This window comes from Caloenas nicobarica, chromosome 6 (genome assembly GCF_036013445.1).
Source record: "Caloenas nicobarica isolate bCalNic1 chromosome 6, bCalNic1.hap1, whole genome shotgun sequence".
NCBI classification, from domain to species: domain Eukaryota; kingdom Metazoa; phylum Chordata; class Aves; order Columbiformes; family Columbidae; genus Caloenas; species Caloenas nicobarica.
The window spans coordinates 14,134,789-14,157,049 of record NC_088250.1 but is presented as its reverse complement, the minus strand read 5'-3'; the positions used below and the strand labels follow the sequence as shown (position 1 = coordinate 14,157,049).

The 22,261-nt window shown below is 46.3% G+C and overlaps 1 protein-coding gene and 1 pseudogene across 1 annotated transcript; both read left to right on the top strand.

Moving 5' to 3' along the window:
• Window positions 1-2,242: 2,242 nt before the first annotated feature.
• On the top strand, window positions 2,243-10,520 carry LOC135990158 (testis-specific serine/threonine-protein kinase 6-like; annotated as a pseudogene).
• A 361-nt stretch (window positions 10,521-10,881) lies between these two features.
• On the top strand, window positions 10,882-20,000 carry NABP1 (nucleic acid binding protein 1). The gene is made up of 6 exons (XM_065637726.1): window positions 10,882-11,189; window positions 11,307-11,445; window positions 14,423-14,494; window positions 15,685-15,757; window positions 16,027-16,093; window positions 17,568-20,000. Exons 1-6 carry the CDS (start codon window positions 11,099-11,101, stop codon window positions 17,753-17,755), a joined length of 630 nt encoding a protein of 209 aa, XP_065493798.1. The 5' UTR covers window positions 10,882-11,098; the 3' UTR covers window positions 17,756-20,000.
• The last annotated feature ends 2,261 nt before the right edge of the window (window positions 20,001-22,261 follow it).

Genomic DNA, 22,261 nt, shown 5'->3' with positions numbered 1-22,261 from the left:
TGCAGGTAACAGTCCTCTCTGCATCCCAAAGGCACAGCATTAATAATGCCAAATTAACGTGCATGAGATAGATCCAAAGAAAGAACTGGTGGGCATGTTTTTTTAAAATATCCATGTTTCTGAAGCCTTGTGAGGTGAGGATGTGCTGCACATGGTGGACGCCAGCTGGCCGGACAGGGCAGCGTTAAGACTCTGCACCATCCCTGGCTTTGTCCTCGCAGCTCTATCTGCATCCCTGGGAAAGCCACTCACTGTACGTGCCATCAGCAGGGTGCTCGGTAAATAAACGTGTGGTTTTGCTCCAGCCTGGATCAGATGCATGAAGAAACTTCACTCCTGGCACCTTTCTTCCCAGTAATCCCCCCATTGTTTTCTAGAGCCTGTTCTTATCCCAGTGACTCACTTCCATATAGTTTGTCCGTGCTTCGGCCCCAGACGTTGTGTGGGTTATCAAAGGGGCTGTATGGTAGAGGAGGTGATTTCAGGTACTAGAGCATTGAAATTGGTGGGGGTTACCTGAGGAACCAGTTTTATTTAAAACTGATCATACCTTCAGTATCTCCAGTTGCAAAGCGATGACAGTGCTTCTTACCTTCTGACATTGAGCTCCCGGTAATAAAAATGCCAAGTGTTGTTGCTGTGTATAGCGTGACAGGGCTCTGCTCTCTCAGACAGTTTAGAAATCTTTGGTTGTCCATAGCAACCTGAAGGCACTGAAATATCGGCTTGCATGTCACGTGGGGGTTTGAAATGCTGCTGTTGCTGGAAAAGGCTCTAGGAAAAGACTCTGTGCTTCGTCCCCATGTTGACGTTCTCCCATCGCTCCTAGCCACCCCATGGAGACAACTGCTCTTGCCAGCACAGTGGTTCTTACCAAGTTATTGGCCTGAAGTGGTGGATGCGGTAACATTGCAGGGTTCCCCCTCTGTTGCAAATGTCCCAAATTAACCCACTGGATCATCCTAAACCTGTTCCTAACCTTGTCAAAGGTTTTACCCCAATGTACTTCAGAAGACCCACGTGCCAGCCAGCTACTGCACACTCTGTACTGGTGCAGGGTGTTGTGACAGTCCCGAGAAGGTCACTGCCATGGAAGCTTCATCACCCCTGTCACTGCCCGGCTCCTCAATACACCGGGAGCCAGAGCCCGGGCTGGCTGTGCAGCTTCGCCCAGCCGCTCCTGCAAGATTAGAGCACGGAGACGTTTTCAGCAGCTCCTGTGCCTCTGGCAGCGCACAGTCCCTGCTGTCATTAGGCTTGGACGTCCTCCAAGATGGCAGGAACTTCAGAAGCCGCAAGCCTAACCTTGGGGGAATGTAGGTGGGGCTGTGATCTCCAGGCAATGTCATCCTGGGAGTCTTTCAGCTCCAGTGACCAGTTTACGTATTCCTGGCTTGACACAGCAAAAAAAAAAAAAAGAGATTTATCATCTGATGGCTTCAGTCTTTTTAATCTCTATTTCTACCAATAATCCTTTCCCTGAGAGTAGGCACTACTCATGCAAGTAGTGTTCCTGGCTTCAGCGCAGTGTCTTTGACTTGCCTGCCTCTAATGTAAACTAAGATTGCTTTTGGCATCTGTGGAATCCTAAAAAAATTAAAGCAGTGAAGCGTGATCCAGGGCAACGGGCTTTATAGAGCCAGGAGGTCAGGCTGGAGTTTACATTCACTGCTGGCAGCTCCAGGGGGTCGCAGGCACAGGCAAGGCAGATGAATTTCCTTTCTGACCACAGAATAAACACTGTGTGGGGGGTAAATATTAAAGGAATTACTGTAACAGGGGTGGAAAGAGAGGAGGGCTCCTTTGTCAAAGGTAAAGGATGTCTGTTAACCTGATGTCCCCACGTTGCAGACACTGCTTATTGGAATGTTCGGGAGCCAAGAGGTGAAGCCCTAAACAGGGACAGTCAATGTGCAAAGACAATGAGCACTCTCCCAGCTTTTTGAGTTTCATGCAATTGTGGCCATTGCTCATTTCCATACCATGATGGTTTAACAGTCCTGTGCTTGTGACTGCACAGCCCAATTCACATGGGAAATGCTTTGTGGAACCTAATAAGCACTAAGGTGTTCATTCTCCACGCTGCCATGGCAACGGTGGGATGCAGGAGAGCTGGGAGCTCCGTCTGCCATGAGCTGCTGCACCTTGGCAAGAGAACTACCCTTTGGATGTCCATATATTGAAGCTTTCAAATCCTGGAAGAAATCTCCAGCTTCGCTTAAGCCTGTCAGGATCACACGTCATGCCAAGAAGGAGCGCAGGAGAAAAGCACCTCCGTGAGCTGGGCTACAGGCTGGGTCACACATTAGGGGAGGGCAGCTTCTCCAAGGTGAAAGCGGCCACCTCCAACAAGTACAAGGGCCCCTTGGCCATCAAGGTGGTGGACCGGCAATGGCTCCCCTCAACCGTCATGTACAAGTTTCTGCCCCGGGAGCTCTCCATCATGCGCTAGATCCGGCACCCCAACATCGTGCACATCTTTGAGGTCATTGAGCTCTGCAATGGGAAGCTCTACGTGGTGATGGAGGCAGCAGCCACCAACCTGCTGAAGCTGGTGCAGCAGCTGGGGAAGCTGCCCTGTGTCCCCAGGGCCCGGGACATCTTTGCGCAGGTGGTGGGCACCGTGTCCTACCTGCACGACCACGACTTGGTGCACCGGGACCTCAAGTGCAAGAATGTGCTGCTCAGCGCTGATGGCCACCGGGCCAAGCTCAGTGACTTTGGGTTTAACATGGAGGCCAACGGCTGCCCAGACGTGAGCACCATGTTCTGAGGGTCAGCAATTTGCACAGCAGACACCTCCATGCCACATCAACTCCCTGAAATCAGAGGGCGGCTATCAAAGTGATGCTCTGACGTCATTCTTACACTTCTGTGTGTTGGGTCACCTGCATCTGATGAGATCTCCCAGGAGAAGACCCTGCGTGACCATCACCCCAGTACGGAGCAGCTTGTGCAACATAGGCTCCACGTGAGCTCTCTGCACCCTGCCCCAGTGCATCATTTGGCTGAAAGCAGACAGTACTTACTGCTAATTATGTGTTGCTCTGCTACATGCTAATTAAGGAGAGCTGCAAAGTTGAGATGTATGTTATCTAGGGTAGTGACCACTGAATTCAGTGAATGCAGAAGTGGAGGATAAAAGAATTTTAAAAGAGAGAGAATCTGAAATAGCTAATACAACAATGGGATTTTTCCCTCCCTTTCTTCAGGACTTACTGGTATTCCTGCTCAGAAATAGAGCAATATTGATTGGGATAAATGTATGTAAACGTCATGGTTCCTAACTCTAGGGAAGTTAACTGTGGTAGGAAAAGTCATTCATATCTGGCTGGAAAAGAAATCCAGTCATGTTGGCACAGACATGCTTTGGAAAAACAAAGAGCAGGGAAGAGAGGACGCCGTGGTTCTGCAGGGACGGTGTGCTGGAATGGTGAGGATTCCACCTTGGTAGCTGGGCTGGCAAATGTCATCAGGGGGTTTTCTTTAAATAGCATGTATGTGTTGCAGTTTCATTATAGTACAAATATAGGGCTGGCTTTCAAAACCAGAAAAGTGGCACTAAGCTTCTGAAAGTAACATCTGGTTAAAACCTGGCTTATGTGGACATTTTAAGAACTTGTTGTATCATGAGATAAAAATGAGCTTGAATATGGGAAACATTGCAACACATCTGGGGAAATACAGAATTTTCCCCCAAATCTAGCAAGTCCCAGACTGGGACTGTACCCAGTTTCCTTAATATCTCCTCATCTCTTAACCAAATGTAATATCTATTACTTTACAGTCATTTCAATAGTTTAATATACCATAGATAATATGGCTGGATTCTATCCAATGCAAGACACTACACTGGTACAAAATACTATTTGTTTCATCAGTATTGCAAGATAAGTGGTGTGTTTTTCTAGGATTTTGTTTTAGTTTACCTAACAATATTTTAAGAGTGTACGAAACAGTAGCCTAACAAATCTGTAGTCTAGCTTACTGGAAAAACTCCTTGACACAGGAAAAATCAGAGAACCCAGCAGGACCTAAAACACTGCTGCAGAAGGAGGAAGACAAAACTTCGATAAGAAAACCATGTTGGCTTTAATCTTTCACACTGAAGCCCAGGTACAGACATGTCCAATAGATGAAGACTTCGATTACGCCGAAGCCTTTATCGTATGAAGCAAGTCACCATAGCAAGAACTGCACTCGAGGCTCAAGGTCACCTGCCAGCAAAGGCTCTGCCAGGTCACCTGGAGTCTTCAGGTGGTTGCCACTTAGAAAATCCCATTTTTTCCACTGTTGTCATTGACACTACAGTTAATCCTTCCAAATATGTGTGAGAAAAAGAGGACCAAGTTTCAAATCTGAAGTAGCCTCATTCATATTTTTCTTGCTATCATATTCAGCCTTTGGAGCAGAGCCTGAGGTTGGTTTGTTTTTTGGTTTTTTTTTTTTGCAATGGCTGGGTGGAATTTTTGAGGATTGGCTCCTCCTGGAGTTCAAGGTGCCAGGCACAACCCTCAGATTGTATCAGGTGGAGGGCAGTATCCACAGAAGGATGACTTACGTAAAACAGTTGGACTGATGCTCTTCTATTTCTTTATAAATTATAAAAGAAAGTTGAAATATATGTAATACAAAATAATTTTCTTGCATGCCAAGATTTCCGTATTGTCTAGCTTGACTGGAGAACTTAATGAAACGACTGCATCTATAGATAATACAACTGCAAATTGAACAACTTTTGGTCCTCCAACTAGATAAGACCTTTTTTATTTGTTTGCTTGTTAAGTTTAATTCCAATAATTAATTACTCTTTTTGCAGAAAATATATTTTACCAAGTACTGCGTAATACCATCCTGCAGTAAAGAGGAGAGTCTTAGAAATGCTTTAAATATATCCTCAACAGGAAGAGTATACTTGGCAGCACCAGCATCTTCATGGTTAAAAACCCAGAAAAAATTAGTCCTTACAAGAACTGAATTTTCAGCTCTCCTGTATATATATCCAAAAGTAACAGGAAAGGAATGTAGTGACTTTCTATACAACATGAAGGCAGTAATATTTTACTATTATTAAAGCCTTTTATTGGTCATGGAGACCCAACAGAACACAAACAGTAGTTATATCACAGCAGTACAAGTTTTACAGTAGCAGAAATGCACCCAATTGGCAAATATGAAATAAAATTAAATTAAAGCCGTGAAGGCATCTGATGCCTTGGGATAACCACTTCCCCAGCAGTCCCAGTCAGGAGTCACTCTCCTCTCTCCTAAAGTGAAGCTGCATTCACTGAGATATCCAATAAGTCTTTTCTTTTTTTTTTTTTCTTTTTTTTTTTTTTTTTAAGTGTGGGCAAAATCCACTTCGACTGTGTGGTACCCACTCCCCTGGTACTACCGTCTCGGAGGAGCTCCCAGGCGCTGCAGTGAGAACTAAATCAGACCTCTAAAGGTTAATGTAGGCGTAAGATGCCAGGATGGAATGATCAGCGGGCAGTTTGCAGCTGATGACTGAGGCTGGAAACCCGAGAGCCTGTTGCACAGCTTTCGTGCCTGGGGTTTCTGCGCGATCATAAGGAGCCGGACGGCTCCGTCCCCATTTGTGCAATGCTAGAGCAGCTCGGCCATGCCGCCCTCCTGAGCTGAACTCAAATGGCAAAATCCATTTCTGAGTAACTTGCAGTGTGGATGGTCCTTTTTTGATTTGCCTTGCCTGGATTTGGGAATATCCCAGAATCTGTGTTTCTGAACGACGTGTCAGTCATCAGTACCTCCAAGAGCTGGGAAGCCCTAGGAAGCTTATCTGTACTCAGTTTATTTTTCCATTTCCTCCCACACTGTAACACAACACTGTGCAACAGTACAGACTGAATGGCTCTTACAAACACCTTATCACTATGAGTTAGGCTTTTTAAAAAATTTTATTTTCTGTTGTAAAACATCCCAAACAACAACTTGGTTTATCTTAAGCAGCATCTTTCCAGAGATGGTCATCAGAAAGGACTGCTTAGAGCACTCATGTGATTTCCCATGCATCAGTGGTTTTCAGAAGGAACGGTTTCCTTTGTTATCCCATCCAGGTGGGAATGTCAATTTTATATATGGTCAGACAATAGAAGTAGAAATCCAAAAGCTGTGGTACAAAACCTCTTTGTGTTGCTAGTGGCACTTGAAATGTGCCACACTGCCAGGCTTGTTGTTTTGAAATAACATTTTTTTAATCTGCTGACCCTTTTTGGCCCAGGTGGAGGGTTCTTAGGTCTTTTCCTGATGTTGTAAACAGGAGTGATAATGTGCAGCCTATGGAAATCTGCTAGGTACTCATTAGTCACTGACACACAGCTTTGCACATCAGAATACATCTACAGGTGCCACAGGGAGACGGCAAGAAAGAAAAATGTGTCGTGCTCTGAGGTAAACAGCTTGATTCCCTATTAGCCTGCAGGAGGCTGAATTAGTAATTTATGAAGCCCTTTGCCACGATGAGATTTGTTTAGTCCGCTTAGGGTTTGTTTTTTTCACTGCTAACACAGAGCTAAACAACTGAGACTGTGTCTACACGCTCTTTTGCAGAGAGGCACTTGCTCCCTGCCCTGCACCTGCCCTATACAAGCCACATCATGGCCGCGTTGTCGGCCTGGTGCAGAGGGTAGGGCTATAATTTTCATTCCCACAGTTACTCATCCCAGCACCGCACTCCCCTTTTTTTCCACCAGGTATTGCAGCTGCTTCTGACTCATTAGTGAAGCTGTTCACCCAACAGGAATGCAGCGGACAGATCCAGAAGAGAGGTGGTGACTACCTGGGGCAGGCTGGGGGTCAGCACATTTTCATGCAGCTCTGTGGCAGCACGAACAAAAACGTGGTTTCTCTGCCTATGGAACAGACCTGTGGGAAGATCAGGGTTTTTTCCATCTCTAACACACTCTATCGCTTATTAAGGTTTAAGAAAGGTAGAAGCCCATATTGTTAAGACCACTAACAAACTTTTAGGAAAAAGCAAATACTGCTGCAGAAATAAACAAAACAAAACAAAACCCAAAGAAACCCAAATCTTCTTTACAAAAAATAAATCCAAACCAAATTAAATCTTCAAAGCCTCCTTCTTGGATGTAAATCCCCTTTTTCTTTTGAAGGTCAGATGATGCAAAACCAACACTGAGCTTCCAGCCCATCAGCCTCTCCGGAGCCAGGGTGATGTGGTCTGTCTGCATTACCTCCTCCAGGCACTTGGTGAGAAGCAAAACCCTTCCTGGGGTGGAAAGAGTTACGAGATCCCCCTCATGTCTTGGGACATGTGTTGCTGCCCCGGGGGTGTCATGGGACAAAGTGGTGGGTGCAGGAATCACCCCTGGCAGAGGCAGGGCTGGCAACAGGAGAATGCATTTACAAAGCCTTTTTGAAATGTTGCCTCCCCTGGCTATCACCGATAGGAAGGTATCTTATTTTCCCTATGAAAAAACTAGTTACTGTACTGGTTTAGGTGACTGGGACTGGTGTCCTTGTGGAGTGGAGGTTATTCTGGCACACCTACAATGGGAAAGTGCTAATCCCTCCATCTGCACTTAAACCTGTCTGATGAAGGAGCAAGGCTGTGAGGTCTGGTTTTTGCTATAGCACTTGCCGGAGATGCAAGAAACAGCAATTCTGAAGCCCCATGTTCTCTAAGACTTGTTGTGCATAGTCCTTTGGAGCGCTAATTGAAAAGCTGAGGCACCAGTTCCTATGTTCTCCATATGTATGGGACGAATTTAGACTCAAATTCCTCTGGTCCAAGCCCAGCATCACAGCTGAGCAAGAAAATTGTACTAAAACTGCCCCACATCGGGTCTGTGTTCTGAGCCGGGAGCAGGACCAGATGCACGAAACTACTCTGAACCCGAGTGTGGATTCTCCACCGCATCTGTCCCGCTGGCTTCTGGGCTGAAGTTCCTCTCAAACCTGCGTGGCTTCCCCTGGAGTCATTCAACTTTCCTTGGGGACATCCTGACCCCAACAGCTGCTCAAGAAATGCCGAAGGCACCAAACCACTTGTTTTTGGGGGTCTCCAGAATGCCAGACAGGCTGCCAGCTTGTTAAATGGGTGCTGAAGTGTCATCATTGTTAAAAAAACCAGCTGACTGAAACTGTGCCTTAATTCAGGAGCTTGTCAGACGTATGGTAGTCACGTGGTAAGGCTTGGTTAAAGGTGGCGTTTGGAGGCTTCCATACATTTTTAATCTTTGAGTACAATAAAATATTAAACATCAGCTCTTGCTGGCAGGTTTCTTGCAGGAAGATCTGCGCTGGGACTCCAGTAGCACTGAATATCGAGCAACCAAAAGAAAAGGGGGAGTTTGGACCAATGTCTCTGCTGGCGTAACTCCACTAAAGCCAGAGGGTGGAATCCCAGCCCTGCTGAGATGCACAGGATTTTTGCCAGACTTGTGACTGCTGAGAACTCTTTTAACAACTCAACCCTGATTGTTGCTTTGGCCTGAAACCTCCCCAGGAGTCTTAGCCTACAAACACATCTCTTGCACACAGAAGAAAAAATGTTCCGCAGCAAGCAAATGAGCTTGGAAACGGATTTAACTCCATCAGTGGAACCCCTGCTGCAGACATTCATCGCGGGCTAAATTCGGTTGGTGTGGTGAGACGCTGACTGCGCAGCACCCGCAGCCACGGAAAGGTACCCGCCTTGGCTGCAGTCACACAATTTATTCGACATGCTCCCTGTTGCTCCTGGGAACTGCAGAGTTTTGGTGTGACCCACTCATGCAGTCAGTGCTCCTTAGCATTATTTTTTAAGACTAGGTTATTGCAGGAACCCCAGATACTGATAATGCATCTCTTGCTTCTCTCTTCCCCCCGTATCTTGCTGTCATGGCTTCCAGACTTCTTTTTAGGCCTGTCTGTTGTTACAGGGTATTTGAGAATCTTCTGGAAGCTCTTGTGGCTGAAGACACACCCGCATCAAAGCTCTCCTGCTCCTCCTGTTTGCGGAACAGTGACTACACCCCCAGCAAGGAGGTCAGAAAGCTGGCGCTTTCGTCACCCACGGCCGTGACTTGATGGCCTTACGGTTCTGAGGTTAAAAAAGAAGCAGGAAAGAAGACACTAGAAAAACAACTTGAATTAATAATAATTCTAGTTCCTTTATAAAGAAGCGAGGGAGAAAAAAACTATTTGCTTTGCAGGTCACCTTCACAGCAAATAGGAGTCATTCAATCACTGCTGGATAATACCAAGGGCTGGCAATTGGAATGGCGATTAAAAAAATATGAGCAAGACTCTTTTAAGTGTCTCTTTGTGAAATAAACAGAGCAAAACTGTTCATCAATGGCAGAACACACACTGTAAACGCTGCCTTAAAAGGAATCTGGAAGGAATGTGTATGTCCCGGGTAATAACAGGAAGATGACTGGCTCTGTCTTTCCAACACAGTCCCAGTCCCTTCTGGATCCAGAGGGAGTTTGGGACCTTGCTGTCCTGCTCCATTCATCAAGATTTCTGGAGCTCCACATCTCTTTTCACATTTGAGAAGACAGATAGGAAATATTTCACAGAATCACCAAATTGATGTTGTTGGCTGGGACCTCTTGTGATCACCTAGTCCAGCCTCCATTGAGGAGGGTGATCTAGAGCAGGTTGCCAAGGATGGTGTCCAGTTGGGTTTTGAATATCCCCATGGATGGAGACTCCAAAACCTCTCTGGGCAACCTGCTCCAGTTTTTGAGCACTCTCACAATTAAAAAAAAAAAAAAAGTTTTATTGTGTTCAGATGGGATCTGATGTGTTTCAATTTGCCTGCATAAGCATTGCACAACGTTTGCTGGAGCAGAGCTCCAGTGTGACAGAACGTGCAGCCAAGCATTTCACAGCTGCTGCCACTGACAGATTGCTGCTCACAAAGTGGAAAGCCCAGCTAGCTATGCCTGGCTCTGGAAAGGAGAAGCAAAGTGAACATGCTCTGCTTCCTTTCCTAAGGAGGAGAGCTGTGTTACAGATCCCCGTGCACACCTCTGGGCTGTCCTGTGGCAGGGAACTCTCCCCAGAACTCCCCAGCCAAGGATGCCGCAAGGCTGCGGGCCCTGTCCTACCCGCTGGCCTTCCCCCGAAGAAGGTGCATTCCCCTCATGTTTGACCCAAGCAGCCAAGCTTGGGCACATGGATCCTGGCAGAACTCAAGGTGCTTCTATGGCCCTCTCAGTGCCTTGGCCTCACGCTTCTGGCACGGAAAACTTCAAAGCATTGAACCACGCGACTGCAGACCTTCCATGTGCCCACCGCATGTGCTGCTGGCAGCGACCAAACGCGGTGCGGCCCTGCACACCCGCGGGCCGGCCCTGCACACCCACCCTCCTGCTCGGCAGCCTCTGCTGCTCGCCAGAGACAGCCCAATTAGCCCATATTCCCCGAATTTTATTTATTTTTTTTTTTCCCCCAAGGAAGGAACCCGGAACCGCTGCGGAATCACCCTCCAACGAATCTCTAGGACAAGCCCCATCTCCGTCTTACGACTGGGCCTTAAACTGGCGTGAGAAGGAGGCGTGTCGCTCCCTAACGCCCCTGTGCCCGCTGCCGGCCGCACAGCGGGGCGGTACCGGGCTCGTTCTGGGGGGACAGGCGAGGCAGCAAGCCCGGCGAGCAGCCGGCGGGCCGGCCCGGCCCCGGCCCGGCCATGGCGGCCCCGCACCGACAAGGACAAGATGGCGGCGGCGCTGGCCCAATCAGCGCGCGGGCCCGGCTCGCGCCCGCCCGCTGCCCAGTCGCGGCGCTCCACGTACCCCGGACAGTTCCATTCGGCACCGCCCTCCCCCCCGCCCGGTGGCTGAGGTGGGCCCGCCCGGCTGGTATAAAGCGGAGCGCAGCGCACATGTGCGTCCCAGTGCCGGCGGGAGCAGGAGGGTGGCGGTGTGTGGTGTTGGTGGTGTCGTGGGGAGAGGGGAGCTGTGGGGGTCGAACAGTCAGCGCGCAGCCCCTCGGTGCTTGTGTCCCCGTCCCCTGGGAGGGCTGCCGGCGCCCCTTTGCCCGGCCCCGCGTTCCTGCTGCCGCTTCCCCGCCGCGGGATGCGGGCTCGGCCCGCCCCGCCGGCCCTATCCCCCGCGCCGGCCGCAGCATGAGCGCGGCGAGCGACACGTACCACCTCATAAAAGACATAAAACCCGGATTGAAAAACTTAAATGTCGTCTTTATTGTGCTGGAGATCGGTAAGTGGCGCCCGGCACGCCCCACCCCCGGGCCGCCCACGCGTGTCCCGCGTTGCGGGGGGGGTGGCGGGACCGTGTCCCGCCCCGACCCCCCCTGAGCCGCCGTTCTCCCCGCAGGGCGAGTCACCAAGACCAAGGACGGGCACGAAGTGAGGTCCTGCAAAGTGGCGGACAAGACGGGCAGCATTACCATCTCCGTGTGGGACGAGATCGGCGGCCTCATCCAGCCGGGGGACATCATCCGCCTGACCAAAGGGTGCGTATGGGGCCGGGGCTTCCCCGGGGCAGCCCTTTGTCACCGGGGTGCGGGGCTGTGCGCGGGCACGGATGGCACAGCTCGCCCCCGGCTTGTGACCCAGGCAGCGCCCTGAGATCACTTCCCAAATTAAAAACCTCCCCCTCCACCCCAGAACATGCTCACCGTGAGCACACGCTCTAGTCAGTGGTTAGGAAGGGCTTGTTTTCAAGAGGAGGTGGTGTTGAAGAGACTTGGTTCGGCTTAAGAGAAAAACTCCTCAGGAAAATACTTCTTGTTTGGGGACGAGAGGGTAGTGCAACAGTCTGGTCTGTAAATCAAGCACGTTCTTATTTTTACAGCCAATTCTTGACTCTAGCAGTCAGCTCCTTAGTGGAAGGAGGGGATGATTAATGTCTCATGCAGAAAAGTTGCTTTCCCTTGCAGTGGAGTTAACAAAAATGACAGGCAGAAAAGGAGCAGCTTGTCAAATTCCCTATAAAAATTAATGCTAGGGCTGCACTGTGTAGTGTGTTAGTTTCGTTATGTGTGGTTCATTTATTTCAGAGAGCTGGTTTATCTTTTTTTAAAAAAACATTTATTATCAGTGTGAAAGTACACTAGTTTCAGTTTGCAGATCCTTTTCCATGTCGCTTGAATTGTCAGTAGCAAAGCAATAGTCAGTTTGAGTTCTTCCTGCCAGTTAGGTTACACCTAAAAATCCATTACACTGATCCCTTGGCCAACAGCACACCAGGAGATGGTGGAACTACAGCATGTGTAAGGTCATCTTAATTTGTTTTCATGAAAAAGTATATAGAAGGTTACGCAGTGGAACTGCTAACTGAGCTGCTTCTAAGTTGCTCACTTGAGTGTAATTCCTGGTTTTGAAGTGAAATTGGATGCCCCTTGCCACTAAAAACCACTGCTGCTTCCTCCTATGCAAATGTCCTTTTACATGAAGAACCAGACTGATTTCTCAGCAGAGGTGGTTCTGGGGAAGCTGGATTACGTGGGGTGCTGGGACGCTGAGATGGGTGGAACTAAACCAGAGTTCTGGGCCAACACAAAGACATTGAAACAAATTAATAGCGATTTTGTTCAGCAGAGTTACTGTACTCTGTGACTGGCTTACTGTAGCTGCTCGGGTGCTTCGGTGCAACAAATGGGATGGTTGTTGCATCCCTTCATGTCAAAATTGTGTTTGGCTTGCATGAATTAAATTTCTGAACTGGCATCACTGTTCCTGGTGGGTGGCTAAGTCATGCCTTCATTTGCGTGAATTGCATGCTCACTTAGGACTGCGTAGGGAGTTGAAAATGGCTAAAGCTAAATACGTTCTAGTTTGGCTCTCATCTCAAGAAAAATGCCCTCACGCTGGCATACAAGTTTCTCCAAACACAGTTTTATCCTCAAATAGGATTAATTTGAGTGTGTGATGTTGCCATTGCAAGGCAGGTAAATCTCAGCTCTATAGGCTAATTTGACTTTTCAGCACAGGATGCTCACTGCTACAAGCAGAAAAGCTTAGCTAGGCCCCACATGAAGAAAGTCCTTTTTTTCTGCTGAATTTCAAGCTGTAGATGCATTCCTCTGCAAAAGCAGACACTGTTGCTGATTTTTGTCATTGGCTGATTAACTCATTACAGGAAGCTGCTGCAGTTAATTTGTACATTTGAAGTTAGTTCTGGAGTTCAATGCTTTATGGCCAGCACTTTCTGAGACAAAAACAAATGCTTGTGTACATGGAATAACTTTGTGCTGTAGGTTGTCAGTCCTATGATTTGCTGGGTCCTGTCCCAGTAAATGTATGTTTAACTTAGATTTATTATTTGGTGGGTCTTTTCCTTAGTGCTTTGCCACAAGGCTGTCCAACTAGCCGCTTATTTTAATTGTAGAGGGGATCTTTAAAGTGAAAGGTAGCATTATGAAGAGCTTTAATCCTCTTTCTGGATGGAGAACTCCTGACACAGGCACTAGATAATGATGCTTTGCTGCTCATGCCGAAGTACCAAGAAGGTTATCAGTGCATTTGGCATTATGGTTCTGTTCCACCAACCTGACTCCTCCTGGCTGCAGCCGATGACTCCCAGTCTCAGCAGATAAGGCAAAGGGCTCAAGGAAGGTTTGTTATCTGTGTTCCAGAGATAGACCCAAAGCATAAGGAAGTGGTGACTTGTCCAGATTATCTCTGACTCCCGAGAGTGCAATTGCTGGGGCTTCCGATTTCCTTTGCTAGAAGACACCCATATTCCTGTAAACTCCCTTGCATTGCACCTGGGTTTCTGGTCTGTGTTTTCATTCTTTTTTCCACGTACATGATGCCCCTCACTGAAAGGAACGACTATAGAGAAAGTTTTGCATAACTCAGATTCCAGTGCTTGAAGTCAAGTGCCACTCTAAAGTCTAGAGTGCAGTCCTGCTGTTTTGTAAGTTCTGCAATCAAAAAGTGTGTTCACTGTATTTCTGTATGTCACTTGGAACATGATGGTCAAACTTGTGCCTTCACAAAAATATCTGGTAAGGACCTACACTAAAAAAGTAAGCACTTCGTATTATACATATTCAGTAGCAGTATTTATATTCTCCAGTGAACAAAGGTAATTCTTCCTGGCTCCTGCTGAAAGCAGAACTGAGAGTTGTCAGTGAATGGCAACACAGATACTGCTTTTGGCAAGATGCCTTTCCTCTGCAGGAACAGTCATAAGGGCTGCTCCAGCCAAGGAAAGAGCATCCAGTCTCAAAATAATTGGCTGATATCCTGGAATTGCCAAAGGAGTCAGCTGAGCTTCCAGTAGCTTTTGCTAGAAGTGAAACATGGGGATCTATAAAATGTTAGCATGGTAATTTTGGAGTCCTTGGGGGATTCTTTTTAGTCCATTTGTGTTGCTATGTAATATTAACTTTTGGAAGGTAGCATGCTTCTGCTTTGTTTTTCCAACGGTGATATTTCTCATTTGCTGAGAGACACTGATTTCCTTCTCCCTTCTTGGGCCAGGTACGCATCTTTGTGGAAGGGATGCCTGACGCTTTACACAGGACGAGGAGGCGAGCTGCATAAAATTGGGGAGTAAGTATTGCATGTTTGTACTTGCTGTGTTATGTCGTGTTCTCAGCAGAGCATTGTGGGTAAGTATAAGACATGGTGGGTCTTAGTAAATGGAAGTGAGGGCAGCAAAGCCTCTTGATTTGTCATGGATAGGTGTGGTACAGGCAACCATGGTGTAACTTTTTACATGCTATTATGGAAATGAGCTCTGACGCGCTCTGGTTTCTAGGTATGTTGAGGAAAATCTTCCTCCGTCATGGTACAGGTCTGGGTTTTAAAGGAAGAGAATGCTATAAATGACAAGGGACTTTTAACCTGCATTGCTTACCTAGGCCTCAGCTGGAATAACTATTTTGGTGAAAGCCTTGTGTGTGTGTATCATGCTTTAGAGACAAGCAGTGCAAAGGAAGACAAAAGTGACTCCAGTGAATCATATCTAAACAGGAGTAGGCGTCATTAAACCTTCTTTAAACTGCCCACAAACTGAGGCGGACACTCCTCCTGACTAAGAACAAACATGAGTAACATACTTGACAGCCAACAGGAAAAATAGCTGCATTTTCTAACCAGAAGAGTAGTTCCTCTATTGCACAAAGTGCGGTGGGAGGCCTCATAGTCATCAGGGAAGGGTGGTGACTTGTTGGATAGTTTCAAAAATGCCCAATGCTCAGCTCGATTTTTGTGAGGGATGACCTGCAGGTTTTTGTTGGTGTAAAGCTGTTGCCTCAGAAGTCTTGCGGAGTGACTCTCCAGCAGGCTGGAGTAAGGCAAGTCCTCCTGGGCTTTGTGCCTCCCAGCAGGAGGTAGAAGCTCTATTTCTGCTTAACCAGTCCAAGCTGCCTCATGATGCAAATCTTTCTTCCCCTCTGCCAAAATTTCCACCTGGTGAGTTGGTGGCCCTGTTCCTCCGTAGTCCACTTGAGTGGAAAAGGATGCTTTGGATTTCACTCCCAGTTTTGGAGCCCTCTGTGCTGTTATATTAATGGGACACTCCATAGTGTGGAAGTGTGTAAGTTTTCCCTAGAGACCTAATCCTATAAAGGGATCAAAGTGCTTTTTAATACCCATGGATACTCTGAACAGCGGGGCCTGGGTTAGTTACTTCTAGGTGATGGGCTATGTCGAAAACATAATGCTCTTTGAGTTGTGGAGTTGAGATCTCTGTTCAAAAATGGCTTTAGAGCTTACTCATAATCCTAATTTCTTCCCAGGTTCTGCATGGTATACTCAGAAGTGCCAAACTTCAGTGAGCCCAACTCGGAACACATCGGGCAGAACAAACTGGTATGTTAAACTTGCCTGAGGCTTCTGGCATAAAGTGTTCTTTGTTCTGAATACTTCACACTAGGCTGTGATCAGATGTGACTCCTCTGGAAAAATGGACTTGAAGTGATATATAGACAAAAATGAGCCTATAATTAGAGTAGCAGATAAATTCCATGTGGAGCCACTATAAGAACGCAGGAAAAATAATCAGCTCTTTTCTGTAAAAATGTGAAATTTCTCTCTCTGATCCATGTCTTGTCTTTTTGTTTTTTTACATTTCTTTGAAGGCACAGGGTGAACAGAATAATAGTTCTGCATCAAGTAATATGGGTTCTTGTGCTTTTGGGCCACTGGGTAAGTTTTTAATTTTGTGAAAGAATGATAAACACTTAATGGAATAAAAAGAAATTTAACTTGCTAAGGATTCTCTACTCTGGGGTAAAAGTGCACTGTGCTCTAAAAAGTCTTTTAAACTGAGGTCTGAACCTGCACACACACAAACATCAACATTTCCTGAGTAATGGTTTCAGGATTTTTCTGCCTAGAAGAGGAAGAAATCAGAATATTCAAGGTGCCTGTATCATGTGAAAGGACTTGACTTAATACTAAATTATTTTGAGCCTTTCAAAGAGTTTTTGCAGCACTTGAAGTTCTGGTTTTTTATACCACCTGAGACCTTGGCTTTAAAAATTATTTATTTTAATCTTGCCAGTCACCTTGGCTTTCCTGCCAGGTTTGCTCCCTAAAACAGACATGGCTGTAATCTGAATTCCCATATTTGACCCGCCTGGCTCATTTTTGTGATGTATTTAGACATTGAATCTTCAATAAGTAAATGTTTCAAAGACTCGAGTGTAAAGTGCGAGGGAACTGTAGCGATGGCCTGCCTGCATGATGCCCAGGCTTAGTACCTGGTGCTGTATAGCTAATTTCTTCTGGTGGATGATAGCAATGGATTTAACTTGCTGTTAAAAAGCTCTGTGTCACTTCAGTGCCCAGCTGCTTCCTCTTTAGCAACATGGTTTTCATTTCTGTTATTTTACTTCAGAGCTCTTTCTCTTCCTTTGAAAATCAATGATTCTGAGCAAAGCAGGGCAAAGTTTCCAGGCCAGTCTTTCCTCAGCACAGGCTTTTAGCCCACTTGGTGTGTTGGTACCTCCTTGGTGTCCCTGCTTTGGGTGCTGGACATCTGTTTGCACTCCTGCAGATGTTCTGAAACTTTTTATTTTTCCTCTTGCTGCTTCTTGCGTGGTCTTTAAATGCAATTTCCTTCTGTCTCTTCCTTCTCTCCCCATGTGTCCTGTCATTCTGCCTTTTCAGCTCTTTCTACCAACAAAACATGAGCAGCAATGCTTATGAGGCTCAAGTTCATGAGAACTTGGTGCTGAGTTGCTTCTATGTCTGGATTTCACAAGGCAGCTCTCTGTTTCTGTGTGCTTTGTGTAGCCTGCTTTTCTGCTGCTGCTTTCTCAATTTCTGCTGCCCTGCTATCTCTCTGGAACATCTTTGTGTGTGACCTACAAGCCAGTGCATGTTTCTGAAAGCACTGGCCTTAGTTTCATGAGACTCTGGTTTCTCTCCTGGGCAAAGGATCAGCGTTCAACTCTGTGACCCTTCTTTAGTAAGAGAGTTGAGGGGTAGAGATGGACAGGAGGTAGTTTGGAAGGGAGGGGGAAAAGGTAAGCTGTGGTTTGGGGTCTTGCAATGCCAGAGGGCTTTTCCTTCTGATGCTTGGGGTGTACTGGTTGCTGCAAATTCTATGTGTTCCCTGTTTGTGAATGGATTTCAGCCCACAGAACTCGTGATAACCTTTTTTCTGTCTTTTTAGGAAATGGTTTACAAACTGGACCAGAATCAAGTGGATTTCCGTTTACGTATAATCACAGCCACACTTATGTAGGTAGTGGGAGAGGCAGTGGCCGAGGACCTGTAAATCCAGCACCAGCTAATAGCATCCAGCCTCTTCCCCCTGCTGTCAGTAACGGGAGGGACCCACGCAGAGCCTTTAAAAGATGACTATGCCAAATGTGGTTGTACAGCTTGCTTAAACTCTACACTCTACTTGAACACTTATTGCACTTTTATTTATAGTTAACTGTGAACCAGTTTGTCCTTTTTTGTTGGGTTTTTTTTTTTGGGTTTGTGGTTGGTTTTGTTTGTTTTGGTTTTTTTTTTTTTTAACCTTTTGGTCTATGGAGCAAACTTGATGTGATATATTTCTTGTTTTGCTTAGGGAAGCACAGTGAGTCTTCCCCATAAATTAAGGGGGTAAAGGTGGATATAAGAAAATAAGGGTAATGAGTTGAAGAGTCTCAATTAAAACTTGGTACCCTTTGCTAAATGCAAGAAAATTTCAGTTACATGTATGTATTTTTCTGTTTCTGTTGGTCAGCCATATAGCCTTAAAAGGTCTATTGTGTCCTGTGTGTGCATACATTGACTTCCATTAGGATTAGTGGGAGTTCCTCATATTGGAAGAGAAATGAAGGGGAAGGGCAAAGATGCTTTTGTGAACTAGGTGTCCTTGGAACGACTATACCTTGTAAAAGCAATAAGTGTAAGGAAATAGCAGTGTCAGCACCCAGTGGTGTCTCCTGGATCAGAGAATGGATAGCTCAGGTGAAAGTTGAAGACGTGGCAAGTGTCTTGAAGCTTGACTTCTGATTCCAAAAAAAGTGTACACTACTTTAAAATTCTCCATAAACACCATTATCACTGTCAAGGAAAGTGACGCTGATTGGGTTTTTTTTCTTTGGATAGAAGCTTGGATATTCATTCTTGCTTTGCATGAAATAGCAGGAGAGGAGGATGTAAATTCAGACATTATTGGGGAACAGGCTGTTTGTAGCCATGCCTTGTGTAAAAGCCCAGGGTTACCTTGCAGGAGTCTGAATTTCCAGGAGAACTGTTTTCAAATGCTGCGTTACCCATCTATTCAATGAGGCCGCCTACTTCTCCTTTCATTCACTTTTCCAAATGAATTATGTATTAGGTGAAGCTGCATATGTGGATTACAGAGGTACTGGCCAAACACACAGCTGCACTTCTGATGCTGTTAAGCTGCTATGCTTTCTTTGCTCTGTTTTATATGAAATATAAATTATCCCTTAAAGAACTTAACCCCCCACCATCTCCCTGGGGAAAATAGCTGTGGTTTTATTTCTGAGATCACAAATGCCTTGGCTCTAGATCAGAGTCCAGTGCCATATTTCAGATCAGGTTCAAAAACAACTTGGAAGTTGAGGTGTCATACTGGATTCATCCATTTAACTCTTCTTATAGCTGACCTCTCAAATAAAAAAAAAAATTGCACTAATCATTTCAAAAACAAATCTAACTTTCTTTCTGTCAAGCCATAAAGACTTCACGGCAAAACGCTCTTTCTGAATTGTGAGTTCTATCTGTGGTCATTGATGTTAATTGAATCTACTACTATGTCACTAATGTTTACAACTTATTTACATTTGATACTTCTGCTGTTGGTACTCTGTCATGTTTTGTTGAAAATTGCTTCTAATTGGCAAAAGCTCCTATCTTAGCCCAAAATACTGAACTTTCTTTTAAATGCAAGCAGCAGGAACAAAAAACTTCTGCAGGGAGGTTTAGAGAGGCCTCTTTGCCTCTGGTGTGTTATAAAGTGCTGTCCTGATACCTGTGTCCAGGTGGAATTAGCAAAATTTGTCTTGGACACAACAGGGTGGCTTGTCTTGTGACATCACCTGTGGGTGCCATTACAGAAGAACAGTGCTAACTGGTGAGCTGTAACAGAAAGCATGCGATGACTTCAGGGGAAATGATGTAAGGAGGTGATGTTTAACTCAGGGACTTTAAATCGCATATTTAAATAAGTTGTGTATAGTCTAGATGCATGGACAACCTCTTCTGCAGTGTTGCATTAAGATATTTGATATGTGTGTGAGAAGGAAGCCAAGAGGACCTCTCAACCTGTGAAGGATATGTGACATGTTCCAGAGGTAAAGGAGATGTAAGTATGGCGCGAGAGCTGTGCGTGCCAGGAGTAGCTGTAAAAGTAGCAAGAGAACAGTGCAAGTGATGGAATGGTGGGGATTTCATGCTCATCACGGTATTTGACTGATTCTATGATTTTATTCTGTATCTTCATCATTGAGCTCAAATCCTGGTGGTCTTGGCTTCTCTCCAGAATAAAGAAGGTTGAAATAGGGAGGAAACCCTGTGTTAGTGTGTGCTGAGGTGCCTGACATTTGTAGCTCTATGTGTTTGAGGTTTTATTAAGCTAATAAACAGAATACTTGTTCACAAATTCTGAATAAAAAGTGAGATGATTACTGCTGACAAGTGGCATAAGATTAAAAGCTTGCTGTCAAGTGGATGATCGAATTTGCCGTTGGGAGGAAAAAAAGCAAGAGGCTGGTCTTCATGTTCTCAAGGTTAGTAGCATTCCTGCTTCCTTGTTTCTTATGGAAAACTATTTCAGTTTATTAATAAATTTCTACTTCTTTGCAGGGGAAATCCGTGCCCTGAAAAGTTGCATGGACTTAAAGTAAACAGTAATTTTTCAAGGCCGCCTGATCTTCCAGTGAACCTCAAAGTCATTTCCCTTGGAGGTATCAGTGTCCAGGTAGTGAGTTATCAGCTGGCCAAGGAAGCCGGGAACCTGCCTCACATCTGTTTGCATTGCACCACCTCGGTATAGGGACAGACAGGCATTTCTGTGTGTAAACAAGCAGCTGTCATGAATTACTGTGACAACTATAAGGCAGTTCATGGGCACCCGGAGGTCAGGTCATTAGGGAGTCTCTTTGCAGATGTCTTCCCAAGATATTAAAGGTGAGGCTGTCCTTAGGGTAGGCTCATTGTGGATAACACAGCTTGTCAAAGGAAGAAAAAAAAAAAATCAAAGGTGCTCACATGTCCACACACAAACTAGGGTGCTGAAGTGCAGCGGAGTAATCCTGATATAGTCACAAGGTGTCCAGCTCTTGTCATGCCACAAACGTCATCTAATCACCCTAAGAAAAGGGCTGATGGCATCAAGAGTTGGCTGTGTGTCTGCTGCAGGCCTCCGTGTGTTCCTGCTGGCTGTCCTCAGCATAAATCCCTGTGTTCCCCAAAGTGGAAAAGCAGTCCTGTACTGTGAAACACTGTCCTGACCTTTGATTTGTAGTTAGGTCATGCGCTCCACACTCACAGTGAAAATGGGAAGGTGCTGTAAAAACAAGATACCAGTGCTGGGCTGAGCCCTGTGATACATAATCACTGCTTTCCCAGCTCGTTTAATTAGCTTTGGCCTTAACTGGAAGCTGGCAGGTTGCAGTCCTGTGTGCTCCAGTAATGCTGCTCTGCTGCGTTGCACAAATTCTGGTGGAATGTCCTTCCCATGTGGGTGCAGTCCATAGAGATGACACCCTCAGCAGCACTGTGGGGGTGTCAGCCATGTTCTTTTCCTCCATGCGTTTCTCTGGACCTAGGGCAGTGTTTCAGCATAAAAATACTCTTCACTCTAGCCTGTTAGGGCCTTAAAATTTTACCTAGACATTAATATTTGTGTTTTGCTAATGACCTGGCTGTGCTATGGTCATCCTCTGCAACTTGTGTCCATACCCTCAAAACAAAGGACCCTTTCCTCTTCTAAAAGGCAGGTTTCATCAGCAGCTCTCTAAGCGCTTTGTTATAACTACGAATTAGTACAAACAATGGGGTTTTGAGTGTTTCTGCAGAGATTTCCTGAGCCGCTTCATGACCTGTGCATTCTCAGCTGCCAGGTAGTTCCCCTGCTTCTCCCAAATGTCTTTAGATTTGCCCTTTTAGACATACTATGTATTAGTTATATCTTAACCCTTGAGCTAAGCAATTCTTTGCACTCCTAGTGCTGTCTCTGGCAGTGCTTTTGTGGCGGGCCCTGGGAGGTGCACAGCTTCCTCCCCGCAGCGCTTGCTGGCACCTGGCTTTTGAGCTAGAATTGGTGGATTTGGAGACTTTCCCTGTAGTCCAGTGCACACTCCTGAGGAGGTTGCAGGGCACGGCAGGGAGGTCCAACTCCAGCCATTCTGGGATCTGGGGCTGGGCTGGTCCCTGCCAGGCCTATGCTCCAGGTCGCTCCATTCACTCGGCCATTTGCAGGGGCCTGTGGCCTCTTCCAGAGCAGCTTTGTGTTTGTGGAGCTCAGCGAGGCTCCACCAGCCTCAGTGGCATAGAATCACAGAACAGTTTGGGTTGAAGGGACCTCCAAAGCTCATCCGGTGCCACCCCTGCCATGAGCAGGGCCATCTTCACCCACATCAGGTTGCTCAGAGCCCCGTCCAGCCTGGCCTGGGATGTCTCCAGGGATGGGGCATCCACCACCTCTCTGGGCAACCTGGGCCAGGGTCTCACCACCCTCAGAGGCAAAAATTTCTTGCTCCTGTCCAGCCTGAATCTCCCCTCCTTTAGTTTAAAACTATCACCCCTTGTCCTATTGCAACAGGCCCTGCTAAAAAATCTGTCCCCATCTTTCTGACAGGCCACTTTCGTGTTCCCACTGGAAGACGCCAAACCAGGGGC

Bases quoted from the DNA above. Each gene is read 5' to 3' on its own strand.
- NABP1 (XM_065637726.1), top strand. From the start codon at position 11,099: ATGAGCGCGGCGAGCGACACGTACCACCTCATAAAAGACATAAAACCC. The intron at 15,758-16,026 runs GTATGTTAAACT...ATTTCTTTGAAG, and splicing joins ACATCGGGCAGAACAAACTG to GCACAGGGTGAACAGAATAA. The intron at 16,094-17,567 runs GTAAGTTTTTAA...CTGTCTTTTTAG, and splicing joins TTGTGCTTTTGGGCCACTGG to GAAATGGTTTACAAACTGGA.